The 24,016-nt window shown below is 45.1% G+C and overlaps 1 protein-coding gene across 1 annotated transcript in view; it reads left to right on the top strand.

Annotated features, from left to right (window-relative positions):
* Positions 1 to 24,016, top strand: part of SIGLEC1 (sialic acid binding Ig like lectin 1) — a 72,697-nt gene continuing 48,681 nt past the window's right edge. Inside the window, exons 1-7 of the mRNA XM_067468422.1 lie at positions 1 to 137; positions 7,998 to 8,079; positions 9,813 to 10,175; positions 12,753 to 13,052; positions 16,286 to 16,552; positions 20,615 to 20,869; positions 23,500 to 23,799. Coding sequence (XP_067324523.1) covers positions 8,031 to 8,079; positions 9,813 to 10,175; positions 12,753 to 13,052; positions 16,286 to 16,552; positions 20,615 to 20,869; positions 23,500 to 23,799 — 1,534 coding nt within the window. The 5' untranslated portion in view covers positions 1 to 137; positions 7,998 to 8,030. The remainder of the gene's footprint in view (positions 138 to 7,997; positions 8,080 to 9,812; positions 10,176 to 12,752; positions 13,053 to 16,285; positions 16,553 to 20,614; positions 20,870 to 23,499; positions 23,800 to 24,016) is intronic.

Below are 24,016 nucleotides of genomic sequence, written 5' to 3'. Positions count from 1 at the left end.
ATAAAGCTGACCCAAAGAGGGAGCGAGGGAGCAGGAGCCTTCGGACCTCGCATTGGCTGGGAGCCTTGGGAGGGAGAAGACACCTCCATGGTCCTGAACTCATCTCCTGAAGGAACCCAAAGAAGCTGCAGGAGAAGGTAGGGTGACTCCTTGGAACACGATGATTTTGGTGCCTGGGTCATCAATGTCACTTCCTAATTGGTTCTATCACAAAAACATGGGGAAAGTTTATTAAACTGCAAAAACCTTGTCTTTTGCAAGGGGCATCCTGCTAGAGCACATTGGGCTCTAGTTTTCTGATTTATTTGTTTATCATATCAGAACTGTTCTCGATCAAATATTGAAGAGTAGAGAAATAGAATCATAGAGTTGGAAGCCATCCAGCATTTATGGAGCTCTTGAGGCCTTTGGGTTTGGAAGGGGAACAGCTAACATGACAGTTAGAGCCATCCAGTCCAACCCCCTTCTGCCAAGAAGCAGGAATATTGCATTCAAATCACCCCTGACAGATGGCCATCCAGCCTCTGCTTAAAAGCTTCCAAAGAAGGAGCTTCCACCACACTCCAGGGCAGAGAGTTCCACTGCTGAACGGCTCTCACAGTCAGGAAGGTCTTAAAATCATAGAATCCTAGAGTTGGAAGAGACCTCCTGGGCCATCATCCAGTCCAACCCCATTCTGCCAAGAAGCAGGAATATTGCATTCAAATCACCCCCGGCAGATGACCATCCAGCCTCTGTTTCAAAGCTTCCAAAGAAGGAGCCTCCACCACACTCCCTCCGGGGCAGAGAGTTCCACTGCTGAACGGCTCTCACAGTCAGGAAGTTCTTCCTCATGTTCAGATGGAATCTCCTCTCTTGTCGTTTGAAGCCATTGCTCCATTGCGTCCTAGTCTCCAGGGACCCCCGGGAGGGGGGTGGTGGTCTCAGGGCGGCTAATAAAGGCAGCAATTCAATGCCACAAATCAATAACACAGTATAAAACCATAAATAAATACATACAAAGTTAAAACAATAGCAATTATAACTAAATTATCATAACACTTATTAAAACAATACTCAGTCCACGAACCCATTGATAGAACAATAAAACCGTATCCTCATATATATTGTCTTGCCAATCCATTATTAATTTCTTTCCTGTTTGTATAACTTTATCCCAGAATTCATCTTTTGCACTAAAGCCTAATTGTTTATCTGAATTAAAATGTTCTTTGTATTGTCGAAGGCTTTCATGGCCGGAATCACTGGGTTGTTGTAGGTTTTTTCGGGCTCTATGGCCATGTTCTAGAGGCATTCTCTCCTGACTACCTCTGAGGATGCTTGCCATAAATGCAGGTGAAACGTCAGGAGAGAATGCCTCTAGAACATGGCCATAGAGCCCGAAAAAACCTACAACAACGCAAAATGTTCTTTAATCTGCAAATATTGTAGCCATGTGACTTCCTTAAATTCTTTATGACCCCATTTCTTGAGGTTGGCTCTGCATCTCGTGGTGCCAGAGCGCAGTCTGTTCAGCGCCTTCCAAGTCGCCCAGTCTTCTGTGTGCCCAGGGGGGAGTCTCTCATTGGGTATCAGCCATTGGTTGAGGTGCTGGGTTTGAGCCTGCCACTTTTGGACTACCGCTTGCTGAGGTGTTCCGGCGAGTGTCTCTGTAGATCTTAGAAAACGATTTCTTGATTTAAGGCATTGGCGTGCTGGCTGATACCCAAACAGGGGATGAGCTGGAGATGTCTCTGCCTTGGTCCTTTCACTATTGGCTGCTACTTCCCGGCGGATGTCAGGTGGTGCCATACCGGCTAGACAGTGTAATTTCTCCAGTGGTGTAGGGCGCAGGCACTCCATGTCTCATTAAGAGCCACATCCACTGTTTGAGCGTGGTGAGATGTGTTCCACACTGGGCTTTCCAATTAATATCTCATAGAGTCTCAACTGATTTAACATAGTTTGTGTCAAAAAGACGAAGATTCTGGAGTAGAACGATGACTTTCAAAGTAAAGACCACACAATGAAACAGGAAATAACACTTCCAAACCAGGAATAGATTTATTTTCAAATTTTGTTACACAGTGTTTTTTGCCCCATGCAACCCATGTGATGAATGCCAATGTTACACAACTGAATCCTGGCAACCAACATACATCCACATGAATGTGTCATGCACATTGGATGTACATATGTCTAACATGGGCATTCAAGCACAATGTGCTTTGCATGTTGCAATGCGTGATGCATTCTGCATGTGCCCTGTCTTGGTGGGGTATCAATGGGAAAGGAATAGAAAGTGAAGGCGGTGGTAATTAATTCTGTAAATCTCTCTATATAAAAATGCTCTGTGCATAATGAGTACCTTAAAAACAAAAGAACCAATGAACGAAATCACACCAAATTTGGCAACAAAATGTCTCACAACACAAGGAGTGACCATCACTCAAAAATTATGATTTTGTCATTTGGGAGTTGTAGTTGCTGGGATTTATAGTTCACCTACAATCAAAGAGCATTCTGAACTCCACCAATGATGGAATTGAACCAAACTTGGCACACAGAACTCCCCTGACCAACAGAAAACATTAGAAGGGTTTGGTGGGCATTGACCTTGAGTTTGGGAGTTGTAGTTCACCTACATCTAGAGATCAGATCATGATGGATCCGGGACCAAACTTGGCACGAATCCTCAATATGCCCAAATGTGAACACAGATGAAGTTTGGGGGAAATAGACCTTGACATTTGGGATTAGTAGTTGCTAATCAAATACTGTTTGATTAGCATAAAGAAATTACATATATTAGAAACCAGTACTTTCTCATTACTTTATTTTCCAGACTGGGTCACAGCAACGCGTGGCAGGGGATAGCTAGTATAATTATAAAAGGTTTTGCTACCTGGAACCGACCATGTTATCCAAGGATACAGCACTGCTTCCTCCCCTTAGAATTGCATTCACTGATGGCCCAAAACGTCAGTCGTGTTGAGTGAACTATAAAAGCTACATAGCCATGAAAGGACTTCCCTGTGTTGTTCCAAACGAGACAAAAATGGGGTGCAAACGCCTAACTGCTTCCATAGTGGGACATGCAGATGGATGGAAGTCCCTGAACAGACTCAGAAGTGGAGTGGGAGATCAAAAGACAACCTGTCAAAATGGCACTACCTAAAAGAATCCCACACCTTGTGTGACCGTGGTGCAGAACAGACAACTCTGCAACTGTATGCTTGTCCACTCTTCCATGCCTCATTTACAGAGGAAGAATTGGAGCATCAATAGAAGCATAGTGTCTAGATCTAGGGAAGTCATGCTACCCCTCTGTTCTGTTTTGGTTAGACCACATCTGGAATGTTGTGTCCAATTCTGGGCACCACAATTCAAGAGAGATATTGACTCTAAGCTGGAATGTGTCCAGAGGAGGGCGACTCAAATGATAAAAGGTCTGGAGAACAAGCCCTATGAGGAGCGGCTAAAGGAGCTGGGCATGTTTAGCCTGAAGAAGAGAAGGCTGAGAGGAGATATGATGAGAGCCATGTATAAATATGTGAGAGGAAGCCACAGGGAGGAGGAGGAGGGAGCAAGCTTGTTTTCTGCTTCCCTGGAGACTAGGACGCAATGGAACAATGGCTTCAAACTACAAGAGAGGAGATTCCATCTGAACATGAGGAAGAACTTCCTGACTGTGAGAGCGTTCAGCAGTGGAACTCTCTGCCTCTCTGTGTGGTGGAGGCTCCTTCTTTGGAAGCTTTTAAACAGAGTCTGGATGGCCATCTGTCAGGGGTGCTTTGAATGCAATATTCCTGCTTCTTGGCAGAATGGGGTTGGACTGGATGATGGCCCACCAGGTCTCTTCCAACTCTTGGATTCTATGATTCTATGATTCTAATTGTTGGAGGCTATAGACAATGCCGTTGCTGTTGTCCGTTTTTGGTCAAAGGATGTTTAGCCACCTGCACACCTTCTATTTTCATTGGTTTTATACTAATTTCTGCAATGCTTTTGATACGAAATAAATAAATGCAGACAAATGTAAAGCACTAACCAAATTTTGGAATGAGAACCAAATTCCAAAAAGGGGGCTGTTTCCAATTCCAGGCAATTGCATTTCGAGGATGGGTTCATTGAGGATTTGAAGTCTTTTTGGCAGAAGGGAAGCAAAGTTTCCAGAGATCTGGCTGCAGGCGCAAATCAAGAGGTTTCCATAACACTATGTAACCCAGTTTGAAACATTTTCCCTGTTCCTGGTTCAAAAGTGTTCTTTCCTGTTTCATTGTGCAGTGCTTACTTGCAAACTCAATGCTCTACTTCAGAAGCTTCATTTTGTGGCACAAACTATGTTGAATAGGTTGAGACTCGATGATGAGATGTTCATTGGAAAACGAGAGTAAAATGTGCAGGAGCAAGATGTCCATTAAAAACAAAGTTTCTGCAGTTTGAAAAACTTTTCCCATGTTTTTATTATAGCCCCAATTAGGAAATGACATCGATAACCCAGGGACAAAAATTGTGTTACAGAGTGTAACTGGGGCAAGGCATAAAAGATTCTTCCTGGGAGCACGCGCCCAGGTGGCACCGCAAACCCTCTGAAATGGTCAAACGACCCCTCTGGGGGTTGCGACCCCCAGGTTGAGAACCACTGACGTAAACGATCCTTCCATCCCTGGCCATTAGGGCTGGGTAACAACGGAAAAATTTGTTTCTAAACTCTTTTTGTTTTTAGGGGGTCCATTGCATTTTGTTTTTTTAAAGAATTCCAAATTTTTCATTAAAAAAATTTCGTTATTTACGAAATTTCGTAAATTTTGAATTGATTCATTAATGGCAGACGCGATTGCGCAATACGCTAAAAAAACCCTCCAAATGGGAGAGGGGGAACTTCCGAAGCTTCCCTCTCCCTCTGTTGTTGACTGTTGGTGTGATAATTTTTTTTTATCACTGATAAAACAAACAACAACTACAAAACTTGCACCAGACATACGGAAATAATAACGAAACAATTTTGAAACGATTTTGAACCAATTACGAAACAATTACGAAATAAATTGAAAAATTCGTTTCGATTTTTAGTTGCTCCTGCATGGCTCAATATTGGATCGTAAGCTAATTTAAATACGAATCAATAACGAATTACGAAATTAACGAACGAAACCGCCCAGCCCTACCGGCCATACCCAGAGGGGCATTGGAGCCTGGCCTTTCTGCTGCAGAGAGGAAGCGAAACTGAAACCTTGGGCTTGGCATCACTTGCAGAAGGAAGAGAAATGAAACTTTTGCAAACCCAGGGCCAGATGCTGTTACTTTGCTTTTTCCTAAGGAAAGCCTCAGCCATGCCTCTTTCCTCGGTCACTGAAACTGCAAGAGGGCTGAAGGGATATCCAGTTGCCAAAATAGAATCCTAGATTCCTAGAGTTGGACAAGACTGGTGGGCCACCCAGTCCAACCCCATTCTGCCAAGAAGCAGGACAATCACATTAAAAGCACCCCCGTCCAGCCTCTGTTTGAAAGTCTCCAAAGAAGGAGCCTCCACCACACTCTGGGGCAGAGAGTTCCACTGCTGAACAGCTCTCTGTCTCACAGAGTCAGGAAGTCCATCCTCAACTCCAGGTGGAATCTCCTTCCTAACCTGTAGTTTGAAGCTATTGCTCCAATGTGTCCAGGGCAGCAGAAAAGAAGCTTACTCCTTCCTCCCTAGGAGCGGCTTAGGGAACTGGGCATGTTTAGCCTGAAGAAGAGAAGGCTGAGAGGAGATAGGATAGCCATGTATAAATATGTGAGAGGAAGCCACAGGGAGGAGGAGGAGGGAGCAAGCTTCCTTTCTGCTTCCCTGGAGACTAGGACGCAAGGGAACAATGGCTTCAAACTACAAGAGAGGAGATTCCACCTGAACATGAGGAAGAACTTCCTGACTGTGAGAGCCGTTCAGCAGTGGAACTCTCTGCCCCGGAGTGTGGTGGAGGCTCCTTCTTTGGAAGCTTTTAAGCAGAGGCTGGATGGCCATTTGTCGGGGGTGATTTGAATGCAATGTTCCTGCTTCTTGGCGGGGGGTTGGACTGGATGGCCCATGAGGTCTCTTCCAACTCTTGGATTCTATGATTCTATGATTTCCCAAGCCTCACCTCTTGATCCCTGGCCCTCATCCTGTCTCCTCTCAGCCTTCTCTCTCTTCTGCAGGTTAAACATGCCTAGCTCTTTAAGCTGCTCCTCATAGGGCTTGTTCTCCAGACCCTTGACCCTTTGAGTTGCCCTCTTCCTCTGGACACAGTATTCCAGTTCAGAGTCAACCTCTCCTTTCAGTTGCTGTGCCCATAACTATACACAGTGTGAGTCCAGGTAAAGTGGTCTGGCCAAGGCAGAATAGGCAGAAAAGGGGCCCATTCCCCACGTGAGATTGGTTTGGAAATTTGGAATATATCAATGGCAAATTAGCTTGTAACATTAAAGTTTAAAATGGAAACAAACAAATTTTGGGGACATATGGGATAAATTCATTGAATATATATATAGTCATTGAAGGAAAGGGGAAGAAACCTGCAACAGAAACAATGGAATTTGGGGGCAATGAAATAAGAGTTGGTCCAGGTGAAGGGGGCACAAAAAAGAGGGCATGGGAATCATAATAAAATATACATAAATGGATAGAAAATGGTGATAGGATTATGTTCTGTCATGCGCTGGGCCTGTAATGAATTGCTTTTAAAATAGGATGTGCAACCTTTGCCCAGCGGGAAGCCAGGGGCTCCCGAAGAGTTCTCAGAGGATTTCCACCACAAACGGTCTTTAGATGGCTTGTGAAGTATAACAAAGTCCTTTATTAATGAACAATTAAACAGAAACTTCTCTTGTCTTCAATAAAGTTAAACAAATGCTTCCAGGCTTTTATGCAACTGGTGGCTTCCTAATCATGTCCATGAGGGACAGGCAATTGTCTTCAATAACTGTTTCTTTACTTTAAGGAAAATCCTTTTTAACTTCTCCCAGGCTGACGTAATCTAAGCCTTACTGATGTGGGCTCTGCTACCAGGTTGAACTGCGTCTCGAGCACCGAGTGGACCTACCAGTAAGGCCAGTAGATTCTCCAGCTGGAGTTCTTTGGTCTTCCAAACTGTTTACCCTCCGAAATTCCTCAAAGCTTTAGGGCTGTTTCCATGGAAATCTTTGGAGATCTTTGGATGCTCTTAAGACTGTTCTCCCCCGCAAAGTCTTAAGGGTTGAAGCTTTTGTACAGGAGAAGCTTGTACACGTCCTCTAAATTAGTTTTCCTTACTGAGACTAACTAAAAATGGCTCCCTTCCCAATTGCCAAGGGGTGGAACCAAAACTTACCGATGATGGACAGGTGACTTGCCCCACGACTGCAACCAAAGGAAGCTACCTTTCTGCAGAATCTCTGGAACCTTGGACTGCAAGCAAACATTTAATACAAAGCGAATAAAGTTGGAGCTCCTGATACAGCCTTACCAGCACAGATTATAAGCATAATATGTTTAAAGAGGGGAAGATTGAAACCCAGAAGGGTAGCAGGTTATTGTTATGTTTATTATTATTGCACATTAGAGTGTGCAAAATGCTAAGATGCTTACTGATGGTATATATAAGTTGTATTAAGATGTTAAATGGCTTCTTATGTCATTTCTTTCAAAAACACCATGTACTTTCCCATCATAAAGATTGGTTGGCTTGGTCGCAAGATCCCAAGACGGTGATGATGATGATGACATAGAATCATAGAATTGCAGAGTTGGAAGGGGCGCCCAAAGGCCACCCAGTCCAACCCCCTTCTTTCTGCCAGGCAGGAGAAGCACAATCAAAGTCCCCCTGACAGATGGCCCTCCAGCCTTGGCTTCAAAACCTCCAGAGAAGGAAAGTGTATGAACTCCCAGGCAGCCTATATTTCTCTATAGAGTTGGAAGGGGCACCCAAAGGCCACCCAGTCCAACCCCCTTCTTTAAGCCACATGCCCCTCCTAACTCGCCATGACTTTTGCTTTCCTCTTCCTTCTCCCTGTTTCAGGACTTGGCCCGGGATTAATCTGCAAGGATCGCGATGCCGGTGATCCTCTTCATTTTGGGATTGTCTCAACATGTCCTCCAAGGTATGTTCTTCTCATTGCGTGCCTTCAGGGCCTTCCCAACTTATGGAGACCCCTTCACGGTCCCCATAGAATTCTAGAGTTGGGAGAGACCCCAGGGGCCATCTAGTCCAACCCCAATCTGCCTTCATACAGGAAAAAGACAACCAGAGCTCTCCCGACAGATGGCCACCCAGCCTCTGTTTAAAAGCATCCAAAGAGGGAGCTTCCTGGGGATTTCATAGTTAAAATGTTTATCCATTTCATTATATTTTACACTATTTTAGATAACACGCAAAAAACCCAAATTCCGACTGTTTCTGCAAAGCAGGGAGGGAGGGAGGACGGAGGGGAAATAGAAACCACAGAAAATAGAAACTTAAAATCCAAGTCGGAAGGGACCCCCAAAGGACATCTAGTCCAAACCCACTCTACCAGGCAGGAAGACACACTTCAAGCCCTCCTGACAGATGGCCATCCTGCCTCTCCTAGAAAAACCTCTAGAGCAGTGTTTCTCAACCTGGGGGTCGGGACCCCTGGAGGGGTCGCCACGGGGTGTCGGAGGGGTCGCCAAAGACCATCAGAAAACACAGTATTTTCTGTTGGTCATGGAGGTTCTGTGTGGGAAGTTTGGCCCAATTCAATTGTTGGTAGGGTTCAGAAAGATCTTTGATTGTAGGTGAAATATAAATCCCAGCAATTACAACTCCCAAATGTCAAGGTCCATTTTCCCCAAACTCCATCAGTGTTCATATTTGGGCATTTTGAGAATTTGTGCCAAGTTTGGTCCAGATCCATAATTGTTTGAGTCCACAGTGCTCTCTGGATGTAGGTGAACTACAAGTCCAAAACTCAAGGTCAATGCCCACCAAACTCTTCCAGTATTTTCTGTTGGTTATGGGAGTTCTGTGTGCCAAGTTTGACTCAATTCTATCGTTGGTGGAGTTCAGAATGCTCTTTGATTATAGGTGAACTATAAATCCCAGCAACTACAACTCCCACAGGACAAAATCAATACCCTCCCCCAATCCCACCAGTATTCAAATTTGGGTGTATTGGATATTTGTGCCAAATGTGGTCCAGTGAATGAAAATACATCCTGCATATCAGATATTTACATTACTATTCATAAGAGCAGCAAAATGACAGTTATGAAGTAGCAACGAAATTAATGTTATGGTTGGGTGTCACCATAAATGAGGAAGCATGTTAAGGGGTCGTGGCATTAGGAAGGTTGAGAACCACTGCTCTAGAGAAGGAAGGAGATGCCACTGGACTCCCAGGAAGCAGGAAGTTCTTCCTGATGTGTAGGTGGACTCTCTTCCTGCAACTGTCATGTTCCACTCATGCTTGTGTTATCTTTTCCACCTGGTGCAAAGCTAACTTTGGGGCTTCCTTATCCTCATGCTGAGTCACTGTGAATCAGCACTTAAAATGCTTAAAGTGACCCAGCATTGTCTCTCCAGAATAGTTAGTATATTTTAAGACTCCAACAGAATTCTCTAAAGAGCAAATAACAGGGCCTGTGGTGTTGCTGCCAGAGGTGGTCTCTTGGAGAAGCCTGGCTTCAACGTGACACATGTCTGCAGTGTCACCCTCAATGCACTTTCATGCTTCTTCTTCTTGGCCATTCTCTGCAAGCTGTATGCACCTGAACTCTCTCCTGGGCAGGCAGGCAGACAGGTGGGCAGGCAGGTGTGCTCCGTCTGCTCTCCCTCTGTGACCTTTCACCCCTGCTGAAGTCTTTCTCCTTGCAGCCTGGGCCTCGTGGGGCGCCTCGTACCCGGGGAGCCTGAAGAGCGTGCGGGGCTCCTGCGCGGTCTTCCCTTGCACCTTCTTCTTCCCGAACAACGTGGCCGTCCCCCGCGAGGGCATCGCCGCCATCTGGTACAAGGACCAGGCTGGGAAGAAGGTGGTGGCCTTCCACTCCGCCAGACCCGACATGGCCGAGGCCCAGTTCCGGGACCGCACCGAGCTGCTGGGAGACCCTCTCCGGCGCAACTGCACCCTGCTCCTCAGGAGCCTCACCGGCCAGGACGCCGGCAGCTACAACTTCCGCTTTGAGGTCAGTGAGGGCAACCGCTGGACCGAGCAGAAGGCCCTTCAGCTGACTGTGGCTGGTAAGTAGGAGGAGGAGGAGGAGAAGCCTAGAACAGTGGTTCTCAACCTGGGGTCCCCAGAGGTTGTTGGCCTACAACTCCCAGAAATACCAGCCAGATCACCAGCTGTTAGGATTTCTGGGAGTTGAAGGCCAAAAACACCTGGGGACACCAGGTTGAGAACCACTGGCCTAGAATAACAGAGTTGGGAGAGGTCCCCAAAGGTCATCCAGTCTGATCCTCTTCTGCCAGGCAGGAAGGCACCAGCCAAGCCCTCCCATCTTGGGTGTTTATCTGCCTTATCACATGGAGACATTCCCCCTGGAAGGACACTTCAGCCTCTTTGCAAGCATGGAGGGGCATGGAGCTCATCACATGAGTTAAACTACTTCTGGCAGTTATGCGTAGCCCTCCGTGGTTGGAAAGAGGCAGAAGTGTCCTGAAAGGAGGAAACTCTGGCAATCAACCTCATCACACTGAGACATTCCCCCTCATAGAACACGCCAGCCTTTGCAAGCATGGAGAAGCACGGAGCTCATCACATGTTCCAGGGTTGCAAAGAGGCAGAAATATCCTGAGAGGAGGGAACTTCAGCAATCGACAAAGTCCTTTATTGTTGAACAAATTAAACAAATACTTCTTCAGTCTTCAGCGACAATCATACAAATGACTGGTGGCTTTCTTAATCTTGTCTACAAGGGACAGGCAACTGGCTTTGAGAACTTTCTTTTCTTTTGAAAGGAAAACCCTTTTTTAACCTCTCCTCGGCAATCTACTATCTAGGCTTTGCTGACGTGGGTCCTACTACCGGTTCCAAACTACTTCTTGGGTCCCGAGCAGACCTACCAGTCAAGGCTTTATTTCCCCCAAATGCTGTAAGGCTGAGAGGCTGTAAGTTCCCAGCCAGTGTTTTGGGACTATTTCTCCCCGGAAGCTGTAGGAAATGAAGCTTTTCTGCAGGTGGAGCTGGTCCATGTCCTGTAGCTTAATTTCCTTCTGTAAGACTGAACTAAACATGGCTCCCTCTCCTCTCAGGGCCCTGGGGAAAGGGGCGGAACCAAAACTTAACAATGATTGATGGGTCATTGGCCCTATAAATGCAAACCGAGGGAAGTCCCCTTTGCAGGATGCCTGAAACCTTGGAATGCATGCAGACATTTAAGAGAAAGAAAATGAAGTCAGCGCTCCTGGTACAGCCATACCAGCACAGGCACCCTCAGAGGTTGTGAGGTGAGGATGAATGCCCTAGATGCAGGTGAAATGTCAGGAGAGAATGCTTCTAGAACATGGCCAGACAGCCAGGAAAACCTACCACAACTCAATGATTCCAGCCATGAAAGCCTTTGATGATACATCTTTGCTTTATGTTGCTGGAATCTTTGGTGTTGTAACACTTTTGTGTTTTAAAGAAGGTGTCCTAAGCCGGCAGCAACTGCAACGCACACCTATTTTGGCCAAATTGTAAAGAGTCCACGTTTGGCCACTGTGCATGGCATTTGCCAGCTTTTTTACAAATTCCGGGTTTGGAAAATGGACGTGCGCATTAGATTCAGTGGTGCATGAGACTGGAGGCAATGCAGGTGTAGAGATGTGTTTATTATAAAGTGTTATTTATAATGTGTTTAAACTGTATTTATAATGTTTATTATAAAGTGTTATTTATAATGTGTTTAAACTGTATTTATGTATTACATTTATTGCCATGGCCTAGCTGTGAGGGATAGGTTGCCATGGTGACATGACAAGACAAGGCAGAAGAGGAGGTGGGCGGAGCTTAAGGAGAAAAAGGTTTGAAAGTGTCAGTTAATTTCCAGTCAGGAGGAAGAGACCCTGAGGAGAAGAGCAGAGCCAGTTAAGGGCTCTGGGAAATAGCAGAGTCAAGAAAGGACTCTGGGAAAAGTAGTTTAGTCCGGTGGATGAGACCCGGGGAAGAGGATCAGAGTCAGTTAGGGCTCTGGGTTGTGGAGCTGTGAGAATTCAGTTAGTTCTTAGGATTTGTGAATATTTCTTCAGCAAGAGAGCTGAAAGTGTTACCTTGTTAGATTGCTTAGGTTAAAAGAATCTAACAGAAGGGGTTTTAAGGATTGCCAGTAAGGAAAGTGGTTTGATCCGAGTATAGGACAAACAGTGTGGAATATTCACAATAGGGAACTCTGAAGTAATAAAAAGCACTTCACTAAAGAAGGAGTTTATAGAATTGTAACATCAGAAGCTTGAATGTATCTCAAACCAGCCATTTTGTAACATCAAGCCTTGTGCCAAGTTCAAATTCTCAAAACTGCAACAATTATGTTCTGTTAACAATAAAACTTGTTCTCTTTGTATTTCAAACCTGCCTTCTCCATTGCTTTTATGCTTGGTACATTCCACACTACCAACGTCACCTCACAATACAACTAAAGATAAACAGAGACATAAACCAGCGTCTCTAAACATATTGGTGGCAGCTTAATTGATATCTAAAAGAAGGTTCATTACAAATATTGTTGGCATCAAGGAAAATTAGTACTTCCTCACATTCAGTGGAAATAGTACTTCTTTGGTGTCAGCAGAAGGGAGGCTTCGTTACACAGGTAATTCCTCTTCTGTTTTCCTTAGACGCCCCAGAACGGCCCGGCGTCTCCTCCCCAGAAGAGCTCCGCGAGGGGATTCCGGCGGAATTCAAGTGCTCCAGCCCCTACGTCTGTCCCTTCGACGAAAGCAGCGCCCTGCGGTGGGTGGGCTACGTCGCGGAGGACACTCAGGTCACCGAGGAGGTCCAGCTGGACACCAGCGGAGCGGTCAAGCGCCAGATCCTCCGGCTGACTCCCTCCTGGAAGGACCACGGGAGGAAGCTCAGCTGCGAGCTCTCCGTCGGGGGACAGACGGCGGCAGGGAGGCTCACCCTCAGCGTCAAATGTACGTGGATCCACACCGTTGCATTCATGCTCTTTGGCACCATGTGTAACTCCCATGGCTCAATGCGATGGGATTCTGGGAGTTGCGGTTTTGCGTGGTCTTCAGCCTTCTCTACACAAGAGGGCCGAGCTACATCTCCCAGGATTCCATAGCATTGAGACACAACATTTTGGAGAATTATGATCTTTGGAAAGGCATGACCTTGTTAGAAATCATAACCTTTTGGGAAAATCATACCATAACCTTTTGGGAAATGGAAATCTCCATAACCTTTTGGAAAATGGCATTCAGAACTATTTGGGAAAACCAGGAATCTCCCTGAGAAGAGTTAAAAATTTGCTTGAGTTGACCTTCTCCTTAATAGTAAATCTCCACTAGTATTCATGCAAGGCAACTAGGTCTCTCAGCTCTTAAACAGATACACCTAGGTATCTCTTTGAACTGTTAGGGACAAGGATATGCCAATGCACAAAAACACACGTGCACACGTACACACACATATAGCAGAGTTTCAGAAGTGTTGTTTTCAGTTGTCCAAAAAACATCTCCTCTCCTTTAAAACATCTTGGTTTAAATCATACTCTCAAGAGACCAAAAATAAGCAGACTTCTTTAAAAGTAATATACTTGATTTACTCACAAACTTCATGTATTCAGCATACAGGTACATCAGTCTGGTTACAGAGAGGATTTGAAGTCGTTTCTATGTGCCGATAACACAGGGGATCTTTCTCATAATCTTAACAGTCCAAAGTTCAAACACCTCTCTGTTCTGAGAGGCTAATGGAGTCTCTATTCTCCAAGGCGTTCAGTTTTTATTATTTTATTTATTTATTTACTTACAGCTTTTCTATTCGGCCCTTCTCCTCACCCCGCAGGGGACTCAGGGCAGATAACAGCGTACACATATATGGCAAACATTTAATGCCAATTTTGACATACAACATATACAGAAATACACAGAGGCTATTTCACTTTTTCTGGCCGCCAGGGGAGCTGTTGCTTTCATCGCCCATCTGCGACGCTGATAAAGCACTTCCGCATTCCCCGCATGCTTCCCTGCTGGAATGCTTTGCCGGAGTCTTCTTTATGGCCTCATAAATCAGTTAATTTAGCCTCCCCACACTTTGAGGTGGTACCTAATTTTCCTACTTGACAGATGCAACTGTCTTTCGGGTTGCAAAGGTTGACAACAGGCTACACATAATTGGTTGGAAACCCACTCCAACCCGGGCTGGCTTCAAACTCATGACCTTTTGGTCAGAGTGATCTTAATGCAGCGGACACTCAGGCAGCTGCGCCACAATCCCGATTTCTAAAAACATTCAGTTTCTACAGTCTTCTAAACTGTACTGTTTCTACTAGCGTCTGAAAGCATACTGTCTCTAAAATGGAGTCTGAGTCCTGAACAGCCCCAGTTCTGATCACATGGTCTGTAGCCCCTCCCACAACAAAGACTTAAGGAAAGCTGCAAACCCATACACATATAGACAATATTGTAAACAATCTGAATTATATACAAACAAATAACTAGTGAAGGCTTGAAGAAGGTTGCGAGTTCCAACTCAACTCTTAAGGCAGGATCAAACTGCAGACATTTTATAGCGCAGATGCAGGCATGGATGGTTCACTAGGGTTCACACACTGGAGCATGAACTCAATTTGTGTTGGAAAACAGCATGATGGGTGCATGATGTACAGTTTACTCCTTCTTTAATCACACTCTCCCTAACATTGCGCACCTGACTGTCTCAGAGGCAAGCTATAAAACTCAACCCAAACATAGCAGAGTCCTTTATCAGTTGACAGCAGAGTTTTACGGCACAGCCTAACCTTGTGCCGCTCACTGTTTTAGAAAACACATTGACTCAATTTTCTTCCAAAGCTCTCGGTGGAGTTTTTAATCTTGACATATTGTTTTATGTACAGCTATATACACACATCAGGATCTCCTGATCACCTATACAGAGATATACTCACGAAAGTAACAGACAGCAACAATGGATGAACAGTGAGAAGCAAGAGAATCATAGCATGAGAGAGAGCACATGCTTGCTGCCCACTTTTATACCCATTGCTTCCTGTCATCAAACAGGGACAACAGTGAATGACGCAACTCTCATCATGCTTGTCACATGGTCATGACTCAGCTCCTTTGCATGTCCCTTCAGGTACACATCACCACCCACTTAACCCTTCAGCAGGTGTGTGACCACATATCCATTAGAACTGTTGCACTCCAGAGCAGGAAATGGCCCCTCTGACTATAAACACATCACACGTTGAGTGAAGGAACAATCCTTTTTATTAAAGCTTAGCAAAAAAGCCAGTAGAAATAAATGCTTGTAAAGATAGAGAAGATTCCAAAAAGCAATAAGGCATTCAAAGGTAGCACGATAAAACAGTGTCCAAATGTAGCAATCAAAAGCAACATTCAAAAAGCATAAAAATACAATCCAAGGCAATGATTATCCAGACAGGAATCAAACATGAAGCAAGAACAGACCAGATGCTGCTAGTTAAGTTGAAAGGCTAGAAAAATCCATGAAGATGAGACTACTTAAACAGGAATTCCATGAGGCTTGCACTTGGTTTCCAAGCGATGCCTGATCTGACAAGATTTTCTAAAGGCAAATCTTAAATCCCAAAAACTGGTTTCGTTTTCCTCCAGTCTTTGACCTTAACTGACACATTCTTTCGGATCTACACAAACATTGGTCCTCTTGTCGATTCTGGCTCATCTCCAGCCGCCGACTCTGCTTATCTGACTCCTCATTAACTTTCCCAGGTGTCAGACTGTTTTCCAAACTAGAATCTGGAGAGCTCACAGGCGGAGGGAGTAAACCTTTCTCCCAAGGCCTGACAGAAACATTCTCATGAGAATCTGCCCTTTGCACCGAAGCCTCTCTGTCAATGTCTGCATGAAACTCATTGACCAAAGTGTCTCCATCTTGCACCTCAGAGTCAGGCCCAGCATCCCCCACATCAGAAGCAACAGGGGTCGGATTTCCCTCCTCATTACCCACATCAGACACAGAAACATCAGGAGACTGAAACACATTCACAGGTTCAAGCCCAGGCTGAGTCCCAACAAGAACTGTATTTCGACAATAGGGTTACAACCAACACATTCCTGTCTAACAATGCATTATCTATCTAACATTCAAGTGGTGCCAAACTGCCTTCATTCCGCATTGTGGGCGCAGCCTCAGCTTGTGTTGCCTTTGCCCCCAGATGTCCCCAAAGGGGTGACGCTGTCGCTGAGCCCCTCCGCGAAGAACATCCGGGTGGGAGACACTGCTTCCCTCACCTGCGGCGTCAACAGCAGCTTCCCTGGAGTCAGTGCTTACAAGTGGTTCAAGGACGGCCTCCTTCTCCCTGGAGGCGCACAGGTGAAGACTCTCCGGAGCGTGGCCCGCGGGGATTATGGGCTCTACCGCTGTGAGGCTGAGAACCCCGTGGGCAGTGTAGTGGCGGAAGGCGTCACGCTCCACGTTTTCTGTGAGTATCAAAGAGGAAGGCCAGGTGCATGCTTTCAGCTAAAAAGATGTGTAGAGTCTTTGAAAACAGCCATTTTCATTTGCAATTTTCATTTGTAGGCTGATGTCCCTTTGTATCAGTGGTTCCCAACCTGTGGGTCCCCAAATGTTTTGGCCTTCAACTCCCAGGAATCCTAACAGCTTAGGAAACTGGCTGGGATTTCTGGGAGTTGTAGGCCAACACACCTGTGGACCCACAGGTTGAGAACCACTGCCTTATATGAAGGACAGCTGAGGTATCTTCTGCAGAGTCCACTGTAAATACTGCATTACAGACTGATGTATGTAACGAGACAGGGCGGGCATTCCCAAGGGACTGTATACCAAGACCTTGGATATCCCACCTCTGCCTATATAGAACATACTAGCCATCCCCTGCCACACATTGCTGTGGCCCAGTCTGTATATATGTGTTTTCTGTGTGTGTATATGTGTATATATGTGTGTTTGCGTGTGTGTGTATATATGTGTGTGTGTATGTGTGTATACACACACACACACACACACACACATACACACACACACACACGGTATATATATATGGGTGTATATATATGTATTGTGTATATGCGTGTACTTGTCTATATGCATATTTCTGTGTACACATGTGTGTATGTATTTGTATATGTATATTTGTGTGCATGTGCATATGTATATATGTGTGCATATATGTGAGCATGTATATATTTGTGTGTTAATGATATATATGTGTATGTATATGTATGTGTGTATATTTGTGTGTGCTTGTGTATATATATGTGTGTGTATGTATGTGTGTATGTATGTGTATATGTATTAGGCCTGGGTAACAACGGAAAAATTTGTTTCTAAAATCGATTCGTTTTTTGGGGTTTTTTGCGTTTCGATATTTAAAAGAATTCCTAAATTTTCCTTAAAAAAAGTTCGATATTTACGAAATTTCGTAAATGGTAAAAAAATTACAAAACAATAACGAATCGATTCGTTAATGGCAGCCACGATCGCGCAATACGCTAAAAAAACTTCTGAAGCTTCCCTCTCCCTCTGTTGTTGACTGTTGGTGTGATATTATAATTTTTTTCACTAATTAAACAAAAAACAACTATAAAACTTGCCCCAGACATGCGGAAATAATAACGAAACGACCTCAAACCAATAACGAAACGAATACATAACGAAATACGAAGCATTTACGAAACGAATTGAAAAATTCGTTTCGTTTTTAAGTTGCTCCAGAATGGTTCGTTATCGCTTCGTTAACAAAAAAAATAACGAATTTTTAACGAATTACGAATTAACGAAACGAAACCGCCCAGCCCTAATATGTATATGAGTGCATGTGTATATGTATATATGGTGTATTTTGGGTTTTTTTTAAGTCTGTTCTGCTGGTTTGTGTGTGTGTGTGTTTTAGAAGTGATGAACACTCATTGGGTTGTTAGGTGTATGCTGTTCAAATTTGTTGTCAATTCGTCCTGTGGCTTTTGAGTTATGTTAATCCCACAAACAAACATTACATTTTTATTTATATAGATACGTATGTGCATGTGAGGCAATGAGGCAACATGAGGAGAGTGAGGAATCAAACCTCACGAATTCAGTGTCTTGTAGTTCTCACCTGAAACACACTATCTCTTTCTCTGTGTCACCTTTCTTTATATATGTTTGTTACATGATGCAATTTTTAGATGTCTGTGCATATTTCTTCAATGTGTAACCCAAACCTGGAGTCATTATGTAGCTTCCAACTTCTCCTCACAGGTTACATCAATATGATCTCCAACTGATTTCCAGCCACGTAACATTCATCCTGTAACTTGACACGAGACTTTAATATATATGTTGAAACAAAAATATGTTTATTTATGAATTCTTTGGCACATAAGCTTATCTGTTACAAAGTACTTTACTTCAGTTCCACTTGGATATGAATGTAACTGTCTTTCACTCTGTTGAATACATAAAAAATGTTATTACATAACTTTCAAAACAGTTTAACTTGTTTCTACTCTGTTAAGCCAATGTGTAACCGAAACCTGGAGTAGCTTCCAACTACTCCTCACAGGTTACATCAATATGATCTCCAACTGATTTCCAGCCACGTAACATTCGTCCTGTAACTTGACACGAGACTTTAATATATATGTTGAAACAAAAAAATGTTTATTTATGAATTCTTTGGCACATAAGCTTATCTGTTACAAAGTACTTTACTTCAGCTCCACTTGGATATTATTGTAACTGTCATTCACTCAGCTGAATACATAAAAAAATTGTTATTACATAACTTTCAAAACAGTTTAACTTGTTTCTACTCTGTTAATCCAATGTGTAACCGAAACCTGGAGTAGCTTCCAACTACTCCTCACAGGTTACATCAATATGATCTCCAACTGATTTCCAGCCACGTAACTTTCGTCCTGTAACTTGACACGAGACTTTAATATATATGTTGAAACAAAAATATGTTTATTTATGAATTCTTTGGCACATAAGCTTATCTGTTACAAAGTACTTTACTTCAGTTCCACTTGGATATTATTGTAACTGTCTTTCACTCTGTTGAATACATAAAAAAATGTTATTACATAACTTTCAAAACAGTTTACCTTGTTTCCACTCTGTTAAGACACTTTCTTCTCCTTCAAAATATATTTCTCCTCAGCCTCCTGGTTGTTTAGCTTTTGACTTTGAGTCACTCTCTTCCGTCAATAGTTTAACTGAAAACTTAGTCTCTAAAGGAATATCTGTTTCTCAGTTCTACCTAACTGAGCATTTTGACTTATATTAGTTTTTTTTCTTTACTTCAATATAACAATGAAAGCGACAAACTTAAATACCGATCCTCTTCCCTCTAGCTCCTGGCTAGAGACTCACTACTTTTTAAAATGTTCCCTTTTTCTTCTAGCTCCGCCCCTTTTCTTGCTAGCCACTCTAAAATGGATGCATTTCTACTGCAAAAGCTATGGATTCATGGTAACACGACGACCAATCAAATGTAACAAGCTCCTGATTGCCCTTACCATAATATCAACAATAATAATTATAAATAAATAAATAAATATAGACAAAAAAAACCCTCCATTATAATTAGCTTTTCCATTACAGTGTACATATCTAAAACAGCCACTTGGTTGGCAATCATGAACTTTTTACTGTTGTGACCCAAACGTTGAGGAAAGCGAATCCCAAACAGTTTAAGAATGACCCCTGGGGTGTTGTGGCTGACATGTTCTGTGATGATGAGGATGATGGGTTTCAGATTCCTGGCTCTTTTTCTGTGCCTCAGATCTCTGGGCCTGTGGCTCCCACAGACAGCAAAGACAGTGCAGAGTCAACATCAACACAGCGATTCTCAGGAGAAAAGAATTTTAACGAAAGAGATAGTGAACAGGTGGGGAGGCATTTGCTTCCTTCCCACGTTGATACTGAAAGTACTGAAAGCCTTGATAGTGACCTGACCCGGCAAACTCGTCTTGATTTGAGGGTCAGGCGGAGTTCTCGCCTGGCTGGCAGATGAGAGGACAGCTCGGTGAAAGGTCATTGCAATGATTTCATGTAATGTTTTCATGTTAGAAAGGTATTTAGGCTTCTTGCAAACCGAGGGAAAGTGTCAGTTCAACATAGCTTATTAGCCTGAAAGCTTCAAGGAATAACCTTAGCCTGGAAAGCAGTACGCTTGGGATTTCTTGCATTGTGATTCATGGGGCAATTGTTTCATTGCTTGTACCTGGGACTCTGGTTTGGACTTTGCCAATAGGATTGTGTCTCCTGCTTTTACCTGAAGATCTTTGGAACTATATTCTGCTTTTAACCTTAATCTTTGGAACTTTACAATGCTTATTCTTTATTTTGACTTGGATTTTTTCCTCAATAAACTATAAAACTACAGCTCTTGTGTGGTGGTGTTTGGAAGCAAGGTGAAGCCTACTCTGCAACTGCAACATGGGGTCCCTTCCAACTCTATAGTCCTATGATTTTGAGAGTGAGTGTACTGGAATACTTATATTTCCTTTCTCTCTTGTTTTCCTCCTTCTTTCCCCAGCCGCGGTGTTGTCAGTGAGCCCTTCCTCTGACATCCGGGAAGGGGAAGCGGTCACCTTGACCTGCGATGTCCCCGGGGAAGAGGAGCAAGGCATCCATTACAGCTGGTACAAGAACAACCTCTGGATCAAGGAGGGCACGGCGCAGAGCCTCGTCTTCCAGGAGGCCGCGGTCGGAGACACCGGCTACTACTCCTGCAAAGTGCAGAACGACAAGGGGAGCGAGGCCTCCCAGGCCCTGCCTTTGAACGTCCTCTGTGAGTCCCTCCTTGCCCCAGCACATAGCGATGCACCTTCTGGACATGCTGGGCTTCAACACTGAGCCTCCATCGCCTCACAGCCAGGTCCAATGTAGTCCCTCCTGCCAGCATTGGACTACAACACCCACCACAGTCCCCCATTATCACAGTGCTATAGAGCTGGAATTTAGGGGTCTTTGTCAGGAGGCAGAGGCCAATCAGGGGAGGCTTGGCCATCCCCCATGCATCAGGGCTAATAACAGGGCTTTCGTGGGGTGCCAGAGCCTATCAGGAGGCTCCTGCTGCCTCGATGCTCCAGCGAATGAGAAGGGAGGGAGACGGGATGAAGGGAGACAATGCATTCTGGAGTGGATTATGGAGCCTCATCTTCCATTCCTCCCAGGCCCTCCCCTTGAACGTCCTCTGTGAGTCCCTCCTTTTCCCAGCACATAGCGATGCACCTTCTGGACATGCTGGGCTTCGACACTGAGCCTCCATTGCCTCACAGCCAGGTCCAATGTAGTCCCTCCTGCAAGCATTGGACTACAACACCCACCACAGGCCCCCATTATCATAGTGCTATAGAGCTGGAATTTAGGGGTCTTTGCCATGCATCAGGGCCAATCACAGGGCTTTCGTGGGGCGCCAGAGGTGATGGAGACACTGTGAGGTGATGGAGACACTGAGCCTCCATAACCTCACAGCCAGGTCCAGGGTAGTCCCTCCTGCAAGCACTGGACTACAACACCCACCACAGGCCCCCATTATCACAGCCTCATGGAAAGCTACAAATCCCATCACTCCACAGCCAGCAGAGTTCCCATCATCGTCACTCCCGCCATAGCTGATGCCTCTCATCCCACAGACAGTTCTAACTTAGTTCCATTTTGGACTACAACCCTATCATCCACAAACTACATCCCCCATCCAGGGCCCTTCCATACTGCCCTCTTTCCCAGAATATCAAGGCAGGAAAGCCCACATTATCTAAGTGTGGACTCAGATAACCCAGTTCAAGGCAGATATTCTGGGATATAGGGCTGTGTGGAAGGTCCCTCAGACATGTTGGACTACGACTTCCATCACATACCACTTACCTTAGGTCCCGTTATCATAGCTGCAAGTCCCATCATCCCATAGTTCCAATCATCCTAGCTCCCACTGTAGCTGATGCCTCAATCATCCCACAACCAGCTCCAACACAGTCCCATTTTGGACTACAACCCTATTCATCCACAAACTACAAATCCCATCACTCTACAGCTACCATAGCTCCTGTTGTCATCATCATCATCACTCCTACTATAGCTAAAGTGTCCATCAACCCGTAGCCACGTCCAATGCAGCCCCCTCTAGATGTTTTGGACTACAACTCCCATCACCTACCACTTAGGTCCCCTTGTGGTAGCTGCAGATCTGGCCACTCCACAGCTACCATAGCTCCCTTCATCATCATGATCATCATCATCACTCCCACCATAGCTAAAGTGTCCATCAACCCGTAGTCACGTCCAATGCAGCCCCTTCTAGATGTTTTGGACTACAACTCCCATCACCTACCACTTAGGTCCCCTTGTGGTAGCTGCAGATCTGGCCACTCCACAGCTACCATAGCTCCCTTCATCATCATCCTCATCATCATCATCACTCCCACCACAGCTAAAGTGTCCATCAACCTGTAGCCATGTCCAATGCAGCCCCTTCTAGATGTTTTGGACTACAACTCCCATCACCTACCACTTATGTCCCCTTATCGTAGCTGCAGATCTGGCCACTCCACAGCTACCATAGCTCCCTTCATCATCATCATCAGCATCATCATCACTGCCACCATAGCTAAAGTGTCCATCAACCTGTAGCCACGTCCAATGCAGCCCCTTCTAGATGTTTTGGACTACAACTCCCATCACCTACCACTTATGTCCCCTTATCGTAGCTGCAGATCTGGCCACTCCACAGCTACCTTAGCTCCCTTCATCATCAGCATCATCGTCATCATTACTCCCACCATAGTTAAAGTGTCCATCAACCCGTAGCCACGTCCAATGCAGCCCCTTCTCGATGTATTGGACTACAACTCCCATCACCTACCACTTACCTTAGGTCCCCTTATCATAGCTGCAGATCTGGCCACTTCACAGCTACCTTAGCTCCCTTCATCATCAGCATCATCATCATCATCACTCCCACCATAGCTAAAGTGTCCATCAACCTGTAGCCACGTCCAATGCAGCCCCTTCTCGATGTTTTGGACTACAACTCCCATCACCTACCACTTACCTTAGGTCCCCTTATTGTAGCTGCAGATCTGGCCACTCCACAGCTACCTTAGCTCCCTTCATCATCATCATCATCATCACTCCCACCACAGCTAAAGTGTCTATCATCCCGTAGTCACGTCCAATGCAGCCCCTTCTCGATGTATTGGACTACAACTCCCATCACCTACCACTTACCTTAGGTCCCCTTATCATAGCTGCAGATCTGGCCACTCCACAGCTACCTTAGCTCCCTTCATCATCAGCATCATCATTATCACTCCTGCCATAGCTCAAGTGTCCATTACCCTGCAGTCCCGTCCAAAGCAGTGTTGGACTACAACTCCCATTCACAGGATGCTCATGTAAGGACTTTCTTTGCCTCCGCAGACCCTCCCAGGACCCCTTGGTTGGCCTTGTTCCAGGAGGCGCAGGAGGGCCGCTCGGCCATTGTCCACTGCACGGTGGACAGCAACCCTGCCTCCGCCTTGAGCCTCTTCCGGGCCCAGCACCTCTTGGCCTCCACCAGTTCGCACTCGGCGCCCAGCCAGAGGGTCAGCGTCTCCTCCGCTCGCAACTCCTTGAGGCTGGAGATCCGGGAAGTGGCTCCAGAGGACGAGGGCGACTACCGCTGCCAGGCTACCAACACCCTCGGAAGTGCCACCGCCGAGCAATTCTTCGGCGCCCAAAGTGAGTTGGCTGCTCTGGATGGCCTTAAGTATTTTCTGTTGGTCATGGGGTTCTGTGTGGGAAGTTTGCCCCGATTCTGTCGTTCGTGGGGTTCAGAATGCTCTTTGATTGTAGGTGAACTGTGAATCCCAGTGACTACAACTCTCAAATGTCAAGGTCTATTTCTCCCAAACTCCATCTGTGTTCATATTTGGGCATATTGAGTGTTTGTGCCAAG

This window comes from Anolis sagrei, chromosome 5 (genome assembly GCF_037176765.1).
Source record: "Anolis sagrei isolate rAnoSag1 chromosome 5, rAnoSag1.mat, whole genome shotgun sequence".
NCBI classification, from domain to species: Eukaryota; Metazoa; Chordata; class Lepidosauria; order Squamata; family Dactyloidae; genus Anolis; species Anolis sagrei.
This window is presented reverse-complemented; position numbering and strand designations above follow the sequence as displayed.